Source organism: Chinchilla lanigera, unplaced genomic scaffold, assembly GCF_000276665.1.
Source record: "Chinchilla lanigera isolate Chin_1 unplaced genomic scaffold, ChiLan1.0 scaffold00038, whole genome shotgun sequence".
Lineage (NCBI taxonomy): Eukaryota > Metazoa > Chordata > Mammalia > Rodentia > Chinchillidae > Chinchilla > Chinchilla lanigera.
Window position 1 is genome coordinate 21,164,202 of NW_004955439.1, and position 10,278 is coordinate 21,174,479.

The following is a 10,278-nucleotide window of genomic DNA, read 5'->3' on the forward strand; positions in this document are numbered from 1 at the left end:
GTGGCTGAGTGTGTTTTTGGTTGTGTCTGTGTCTTCCAGTCTGTCCATTGAGATTTCATCTCACCCCAGTAAGAATGGCTAGCATTAAGAAATCAACCATTAACAAATGCTGGCGAGGCTGTGGAGAAATAGGAACTCTTCTCCACTGCTGGTGGGACTGCAGACTGGTGAAACCACTGCAGAAATCAGTTTGGAGATTCCTCAGCAAACTGGGTCTACAGGTCCCATTCAACCTAGCTATTCCCCTTCTGGATATTTTCCCAGATCTGAAAACATCATATAACAGTGATATATATGCACCCATGTTCATAGCAGCACAATTTGTAATTGCTAAATTGTGGGAGCAATCCAAATCTCCACCCACCGAGGATTGGACAAAAAAATTGTGGTACTTTTATATAATGGAATATTACTCAGCTATAAAGATAAACTAGAGACTTTTATAAGTAAATGGTCACAACTAGAGACCATGCTCCTAAGTGAAATAAATCAGACCTGCATGTATACGCATATTATCTTAGTGTAAGACCTGCAAAAGTGAATAAAAACTAGGAGGTATGATAGACATTGTGAAACGAAAGGAGAATGTCAAAAGTAAAGGGCAACCAGGGTGTGGGAAAAGAGAAGGGAAAGGGGAAATCAGGTAAGTATGTATATACAGGATAGCTAACATAGTTGTACTACTGTCTCCTATTGCTCTACAGAAAGGAACAGTTAATGATTACTTGTTTGATCAATCTTGTATGTCTCTATTTGTTTTCCTGAGAAACCACTTTGAAGATATCAATAAGTAATACAACCACGTTTAATTTCCTACAACTTTGTCTGTAACTCTGTTTTGTCTGCATTGTTCTTATGCTATGTAAATGGATGTCTATTTGTTAAGGTTTTCCTTCTTTTATTTCTTAAAATAAAAAAGCACAACACACACAAAAAAATAAAATTAGAATTTTAAAATCATTAATAATCGGGCTGGGGGTATAGCTAAGCAGCTTAAGCGCTTGCCTGGCAAGCCTGAGGTCATGAGGTCATGAGTTCAATTCCCGGTACCAAAAAAAAAAAAAAAAAAAAATCATTAATAATCACTTTACCTTTTTTGCAGGGGAAGGGGTATGGGATTTCATGTCTTCAATCTAACATTATATTCTGCTCCTTTAAAATATGATCTTTTTGATTACATTTACTCATCTCTTCCCCAACAACACTGAACTGATTAAGTCCTACTGACTGTGCCTCTAAAATATCCTATGACTCTCCCTGTCACCAGTGGCTTTGTTATCACATCTGGACTTTTTTTTTTTAATTCCCCTGAACTATTTTAAGTCTTACAACTGGTTTTGTGGTGGTCCTACTTTTTCTCAAATCTATCCTCCATGCTCAAGCCAGTGATTTAACTAAGATGCTTATCTGATAAACCACATAAATTTTCCTGCTTAAAAATCTTTTGGTGGCTCCATCTAACTTGTCCAAGGTCTCAAATCTTTTTTTTTGGAGGGAGGAGGTTGTCCTATTTTTTCAACCTCCCTGGAAACTTCAAACTCTACCTGCCATATACAATCTATCCCCTTCCTTGCGTTTTTCTATATTCTACCCTACCTGCAACACTTTACTCTGTATTATACGTGAAAGAACAACTAGCTACATTGTGTAGGGAAGAGCTATAAAAAAAAATATGGCTGAAAAAGGTTCTATTTGAAGTCATCTTAAAATTCAGGTTGAATCTGGGCATGGTGGCACATGCCTGAAATCCCAGCACTCGGGAGGCTGAGGCAGGAGGATTGTTTCAAGGAAACCAACCTGGACTACAAAGTGAGCTCAAGGCCAGCTTGAACTGCAGAGCAAGACCCTGTCTCAAAAAGCCAAAACAGGGCCGGGGATGTAACTCAGCGGCATAAGTGCTTGCCTGGCAAGCCTGAGGTCATGAGTTCGATTTCCGGTACCGGAGGTCTCCCCCGCAAGAAAAAAAAAAAGCCCAAACAAACAAACAAAAAAGACTCAGGTTGAAAAAAAAAAAATGGGTGACTTGAGCATTACCCACCCAAGGATTTGCCCAGGTGTAACGATCAAAACTCCCACTATATATAGAACATCTGGAGATCCTAACGTGAGTCAACAGCAGATTATCTGGGCAAATGGTAAGAACTGCTTGAACTATGGCATCAAGAGTAGCAATCAGGAAGAAAGAATTTGTAATTCTCATTGGAGACTGCTATACAGGGTTAAGCTGCTGAACACAGGGACCTCTGCCTTGCTGGAAAACAGCATATGCATGGTGCTCTGAAGTCAAGATAACCACAGCTGAGGCAACCAAGGACATGGGCTGCTCACAGACGCTATTCCACAGCAGTATAGCTGCCAACCTTAGAGGTAAGACAGTTCTCTTAATTGGCAAAATTTATTACTTGGAGGAGTCTTCGAACTGACTCCCAAGGTCCTGCTCAGTTCCCAGGATTGCCTCAGTATCCCCTTTGTGTGGAACCAAGTCTAAGTATGGGTCCCCCACAGAAGTTCTTTGTCTCAACCCTCAGGGAATCTCAATTTCTATTAGAGGGTTTTGGGCCTCCTGGAGCCCTACAACCATAACATTTGTCTCTTTTATTTAAACTGTTCACTGTCCACACATTTAGGAGGTAGTGAGCTTGACTAGTGTACATGGTATCTAATGATTTGAGATACTCCATCACCCACTCACATTCTCCCAAGTGCATTCTAAGACTCAGTTTTTACATAAAAGGGAAATAGGTTAGTGATGTTGAAGAAAGAAGCAGTAGTAATGAGAATCAAAACTAAACTCAGAACAAAGGAGAAAAAAATGACAAGGTAGAGAAAACAAGAGGGGCTACTCTTTAGCAAAGTAAGAGGTAAGGAAGTCATCTTGCAAAAGTAAAAAAGAAGGAATAGGAACTTTTGTGGAAATGCAGATAATCTGAACAGGAAATAAAAGGATAATGATGGAGCACTAAAAAAACATTCTATGGGAAGGAGAAGAAATAGGACTGTGCTTTTGTTAGTGTCTCTAAGGACCAGAACACACATAAGATTTTAATAAGTATGTATCAAGCAAATGGAGAACAAAGAGTTTAAAAAGACAGGTTTTAAAACTAGAAACAAAAATGGAATGGCTGAGATTGTCAGAGACAGCATAAGACTGCCCAATATAGACTGATGATCAAATATCATTAGATTTCAGATCTCTGTAGACATGGCAAAGGATACAGATGAAAGCTCTCATGATTAAAAGGAGACCGGAGTTGCTGATGGTAGGACAGTTTTATGCAGAGGATCACGATGGTAGAATACTGCCTAGACAGTGGAAGTTAAGCAATGAAGTTTTTTTTTATTGATCATACCCCCAGATTATGAAGCAATGTGAATAAATACCTGGAACTGATACAATAATTCTCACCATGGAGATTTCTAAGAATGTTTTATTATTTATATACACTCAAAATTTTTTTAATCCCATGATGAGAAATTATGTATGAGTTTACCTTTAGCATATTTACAACTAAAGCGTATATAACTTTAATAAAATACACACATATATTTGCTATTACCACAAAGTATTTAAAACTGGTGTGTAATAATTTGCATTAATCTAACTCCCTCAAGTAAGGGCTTACACAATTTGAAATACTTACAGTACACTCTTGCATCTCTTGTTCCTTAGTTGCTAGTCGCATTACGAGGATGTTTTCCCTGCGTGCAGACTCTTGCTGTTGTTGCTTTAGCTTTTCTTCCGACTCCCTTAAGCCAGTTACATCATTTGCTGATGATTCAAAGAAAAAAACCAAGAAATTATGAACATAATTTCAAGATCAAACTGAACTAACCAAAAAGAATGTTCTATCTATTTCTGCCAAAGTAATAAAAATTGGCTGAAAAAAATTCATCAAATCTTTAGTTTTGGTCCTATTCTTGTAACAAGGATTTGTTCCTGATCATGAAAAGCTCCTTTAGGAAACAATGGTAATAACACTTTTCCACACTACTTAACATTAGCCTGAATTATGTGTATTTGTTGTTAACCCTGGGTCTTGCTAAGTGGTTCAGGAGGACATTGAACTCACTATATCTACAGTACTTAAAAAATCTGAATTAGCATTTTCTAACCAATTCAAAATAAAATTGCCAATAACTACACGAACAACCAGCACTTAAATCTTACATAATGTTCTTAACTTCTATGAACAATATAGTCATGCATTATTAAAATTTCTGGGTATTAAGCGTTTGGACTTAGAAAACTACACTGACAAATAATGTAACATTTTAAAAATACAAAGTATTATTCTAATTCAACGAAAAGTGACACACTAAAATAATTTAGAATTATTAATTTTGTTGCTATCATTTTTAGCAATTTTGAAAAATCTGTAAATAAATAGTTACATCCTAATTTAAATTCTCATAAATCTATTACTGGTTGATTCTACATACCTCCTTTATATATTAGTAAACTCATGCTTCCATTCAAACCTCTAAGTAGGAATCAGGCATGCATCAAAAAAAATTATAGTAATTTTAAATTATCCTAATACATACTCTCTTAGAACCTTGCACTTAAATTTGCTAAAAATAGTCCTGCCATTATATGGCTATCTTTCTCAATGATTAGAAATTCCTCAAGAGATCACATCTCACTTATCATTGTATTTTCCAGCACCCAACAAAATGCGTGGGCATAATTCTTATAATACAATGACTGAGCAAAAACTACATTTGCTTTAGTAAAACCAGCTACCTCATGTTTGTACAACAATCTAAAAGAAGATGACTATTCACTCTTTAGGGAGACAAAACTCAAAACTTACAGTTAAGATCTGTGTACTTGCCCTCCAAAGCTTGAACATATGCTTCATATTGTTTCCATCTAATTAAAAAAAAAATTCATGTCAGCTGTTACACCGAAACTGCTTTTATTAAATATACCAGAAAATCACTCATAAACTTTTAAGTACTCCTGAGAATTCTGCTGCATTACTTTTGAGATAATTATAAATCTAACTGAACCAATAATAAATTAGTCACCTCATTATTCTTTTTCAATTTATAGGAGACAAGTAAAAGGAGACATAGAGAAAAAAGTCTTCTCCATTGAGAACATACCAAGCTTGATTTTCCAGGTGGATCGTACCCAACCCCAGATTCACTTCTGTATCACTGACGCATAGGACAGAGCCTACATTGTAGATGCTAAATAAAAACCACACACTACCTTCAGATATGCTATCTCTGTAAAATAAAAGGCATATAAGCCTAATTATACATGACAAAAGGCTCTTCTGTAAAAATATGTGACTCTTTAAAAGCGTTTTTCATTTCTCTGTGTTCAGAACCTTTGAATGTCTCTGTTCTAGTTCTCTGTAACATAGTACTAATTTCTGTCTATAGAAGGAGATAGTTGGGTGTGGCTCATGCCTGTATTTCCAGCACTCAGGAGTCTAAAGCAGGGGATGTAGAATTCAAGGCCAGTCTGAGCTGCATGACACCTTGTCTCAAAAAAAAACCCACCAAGAAAAAAAAAAAAAGGCATGGTGGCACATACCTGTAGTCCCAGCACTTGAGAGGCTGAGGCAAGAAGGTCCCTACAAGTTTGAGGCCAGCCTGAGCTACGCAGTGAGTTCAAGGCTGGCCTGAACTACATACGGACCCTATCTCAAACCAACCAACCAACAAAAAAACAAATCAAAAAAAAAAAAAAAGGACCAGGTATGGTAGCACATGACTGTAATTCCAGTACTCTGGGAGGATCACAAGTAGCCCAGACTGGGGAACTTAGCAAGACTATCTCAAAATAAATTTTTTTAAAAAGGGCTAAGGACATAGGTCAGTGTTAAGATGCTGTGTTTGGGCTGGGGATTTAGCTCAGCGGCAAAAGTGCCTGCCTGGCAAGCACAAGGTCGTGAGTTCGATTCCTGGTACTGGAAGAAAAACAAGAAACAAAAAACAAAAAAAAAGATGCTGGGTTCAATCTCTAGTACTTTATATAGGCTATTGCCCCCTGGCAATTACTGCAGGTATAAATAATAAACATTTTCCCAGTTGCCTAGGGATTAAGGAACTCCCAGAAGAGAATACCTTGCCCTGAACACCTGCTATCCTGCTTCTTAAGAGCTATGTTTTCTAGTTGCTTTTCCAATTACAACTAATTAAAATTTAATTTTAAATGAGAAAAAGATTTTATGGTTATAATCAAGGGATGCTATAAGATTAAAATTATAATATGATGAGCAAAAACACACTTTATACCAACCTAATCAACTTTCTCTCTCTTTTTTTTTTTTTGGTTTTTCTCTGGTACCGGGAATCAAACTCATGACCTTGCCCTTGCCAGGCAGGTGCTGTGCCGCTGAGCTAAATCCCCAGCCCTCAACTTTCTCTATAAAATGACTATCCCGCTAACTCAACCCCTTCAATTTGTACAACAGAAAATAAAGGACATTAAGTTCAATGAACTAGTCTCAGTCATACTTAGGAGACAGAATAACTTCATTTAATTAGTAAAAAATGTATTTCTAAGGCTGAGGCAGGACTGTTTCGAGTTCAAGATAACCCTGGGCTACAAAGTGAGCTCAAGGCCAGCCTGATCTGCATGAGACCCTGTCTCCAAAACAAAACAAAACAAAAAAAAAAAAATGTATTTCTTCTATACTAGAAATCATGTTTTTAGGTTCACAGTTTTGTCAAATGTTATACACACAGAAAAATCCCCATCAAAACAAGCCTATTTATTTGTCAAACTGAGAGTGTCTTAAGAGCAGAGTCTTTCTCCACAAGTTATACACTATGTACAAGTTCTTCCCAAGTAACAACTGTGAACATTTTATCTCGAGGGGAGAAAAAATTCAGCATCTGTTCTGGCCTTCAACTTACAATATAGCCCATGCTGACCCCAAACTCATGGCAATCCTCCTGCATCAGCCTCCCGAGTGCTGGGATTACACAGACGTGTGCTATCATGTTCGGCCAGATTCTGTTAATTTAAACGTCACCCAAGCTAATGTTGTAGTTCTTAGAAGTGTTGTGCTTTCCTAAGTGTTCTATAGTGAAGAAATGGGCTACAGCAAGTATGTTCAAAGTACATTAAAAGTGACTTGATAAAAAAACAGTATTTCCCCAGGCGTGGCGGCACACGCCTGTAATCCCAGCATTTGAGAGGCTGAGGCAGGAGGATCGTTGCAAGTTCGAGACCAGCCCGGGCTACAAAGTGAGCTCAAGGCCAGTCTGAGCTGCATATCGAGACCCTGTCTCAAAAAGACAAAAAATAAAACAATATTTCATATAAATATTGCAGCATAAATCACAGTATTTTTATGTCTGATAACAGAACATTTTACCTTAGAATTAACTCATCTCGTGCCATAACTTTGAAGTCTGTTTCACTCAGTCGAACCTATAAAGAAAATTTTTAAAAAATGAACCAAATATTTTTTTGAAGTTAATATAAAGCTGCTAAGGAGGAACTCTTAAGCCAGGCTGGTGGTGCACATCTATAATCCCAGCAATCCTAGCACTTGGGAGGCCAAGGCAAGAAGATCTTGAGTTCAAAGCCAGCTTCGGGTATAGAGTGAGCTGAAGACCAGCTGGTACTACATAGGACTATCTCAAAAAAGGGGGGAAAAAAAGGTGTGGGAGGGGAGATGCTGTACTAAGACCTATGAAACAATTCCTGAGTTTGACATTATGGTTCAGTACTTATATGTTTAAAAATATTTTTAAACATATCATTGGCCGGGCATAGTGGCACATGCCTGTAATCCCAGCACTCGAGAGACTAGGGCAGGAGGATTGTTGTGAGTTCGAAGCCAGCCTGGGTTACAAAGTGAGCTCAAGGCCAGCCTGAACTGCACAGTGAGACCTTGCCTCAAAAAGTCAATAAAATAAGAAGTACCACATCATTAAAAAGTATTTATTTTACTAAAATATTACTTTATTGTATGTTTTACAAGGTCAACTACTGGAGCTGGGCATAATGGTGCATGCCTGTAATCCCAGCTACTTAAATGTCTGAGGTAGGAAGATTACAAGATCAAGCCCAACCTGGAGAGTTCAAGTGAGACCCTATCTCAAAATAAGTAACAAGTTATTTATAGTCATAGTGCTGGGTATATAGCTCAAAGCAAGGGTAGTGGGTTCCATCCCTGGTACTGGGATGGGTATAGAAAGAGGCGAGGTGGGTATAAAAAGTGAGAAAAAAAACAACAAAGCTAGAAATACATGTGCCATATGACCGAGGAGTCCTCCAGACCCTAACTAGGGATAGAACCTAGGGCCTCTTGCACGATAGGCAAGTATTCCACAAATGAGCTACATTTCTAGCCTCTTCTATTTTTATTTTGAGATAGGATCTTGCTAAATTGTCCAAGCTGAGCTCAGGCTTACAATCCTCTTGCCTCAGCTTCCTTGAATAGTTCATTACAGGCATGTGTCACCATGCAGGACTAGCACTTGCACTCTTAAGTGTGTACCTCAGAGAAATTAAACAGATGTTCACAAGAGCTTTATGTGCTAAGAGCCCAAAACTAAAAACTATTCAAATAACCTTCAAAAGGTAAATGTGTGTAAAACTATGACACATCTATTCTACATGAAATACTGTTCAGCAAGAGAAAGAAATAGACTAGTGGTATAAGAAACAACTGGAGTAAACCTTAAGAAAATGACACTAAATGAAAATATAATTTCAAAAAGATACATACTTCATGATTTCCTTTCTATAAACTCATGAGGTAACAGCTATAGAAACAGAGAACTGACAGCTAATAGTTTGCGGTGATGGTTTGGGTATGTCTCAACTGGTGAAAATTACACAAAGCTGTATCTGCAATAAAACTACATAGAGCAAGACAAATACAGAATGTATGTATAAATGATAAAATCTGAATAAGCTTTATGGATTGTACCAGTGCCAATTTCCTGGTTTTCATACTGTTACTCAAGATGACTGAAAGATACATACAAGTTAATTTTTTGGTTTTTTTGGAGACAAGCTCTTACTACGTAGTTCAGAAACTTGTGGCGATCCTCCTGCCTCACTCTCAAGTACTGAGATTACAGGCATGCGTCACCACACCCAGCATAAGATGTTAACACTGAAAGGGGTTCAATGATGTATGCACACAGAACTTCCCTGAACATTTCTTTACATCTTCCTGCGATATCTATAATTTCAAGAGTTTAAAAGGGAGCATAAATTGAAATTGTTTCATAAATTGAGAAGTATTTTGTTTTACCTATGCCAAGTAGTGATTGTAAATGTGAGGCACTTTCAGTTTAGTATAAAATTAAAGCATTATTACTTTCTCTTTAAAAATACTTGGGTTGTAACTATGTGGTAGAACACTTGTCTAACAAGCCTGATGCTGCAGGTTTGATCCCCAGTACACCCTCAACAAATATTTCCAAGTACAGTATTAACTAATAACATAGTAATACTGCAAAAGGAAAGGGGGTGGGGAACACAACACGGGACAGGTCAGCAATGAAAAGACTATCAGAGGAAGCATATAGTAATTCTCACATTACTAATACACAGTATAATTCTTTGTTCATGAATAATTTGATTCCAAAAACGACTACAGAAATTTCCGTAACACATACCTACGTTGTTCATTAATTTTAACTTTAACAAGCACATATGTTGCTTTTCCAACCAAATCACAAATTCCTCCTAGAAACTGCTAGTTCTTTGTTACACTCATTGTGTACATATGCACAGTATATATGTAACGGCAAGGAAAATTAAGATACACGAGAAAATTGAGGTTAGAAAACAAAACTTCGGAAAAAAAGGTAGACTCTTAGCCAGGTGTGGTGGTGCACTCCTGTAATCCCAGTACTTGCGAGGCTGAGACAGGACTGTTGCAAATTCAAGGTCAGCCTGGGCTACACAGTGAGTTCAAGCCAGCCTTAACTACACAGTGAGACACTGTCTCAAAAATAAATGAATGAATGAATGGTAGACTCTTAAGAACTAGCTAGTCTCAAAGCCAGCACATAGAAACACTAACTCAAAACAAACTAATCTAAAAATATGCAAATAGTTTTAAAGGTTATAGTCACAGGGATTCAAATTAAGAAAAAAGATAGTTAATCTGCAAAATAACCTTTCTTGAGGTGCATATATGTACTTTAACGAAGATTACTATTATAAATTCAAGAGGTGAAAATTAAGCAAATAAACAACCCCTTAAACTTTATTCTTAAAACCGTGCTTAAAAACTGCTGAAAAGCATACCTTTTTGGGAAGAGGTTCTTCGTTGGTCATTTTGAATC

At 37.2% G+C, this 10,278-nt stretch overlaps 1 protein-coding gene across 1 annotated transcript in view; it reads right to left on the reverse strand.

Annotated features, from left to right (window-relative positions):
• The window catches only part of Wtap (Wilms tumor 1 associated protein), a gene marked incomplete at its 5' end in the record, with an annotated part of 24,510 nt that extends 14,232 nt beyond the window's left edge, over positions 1-10,278 (reverse strand). Inside the window, 4 exon segments of the mRNA XM_013517328.1 lie at positions 3,642-3,769; positions 4,815-4,873; positions 7,341-7,396; positions 10,241-10,278. Of these exon segments, the coding sequence (XP_013372782.1) occupies positions 3,642-3,769; positions 4,815-4,873; positions 7,341-7,396; positions 10,241-10,270 (273 nt within the window).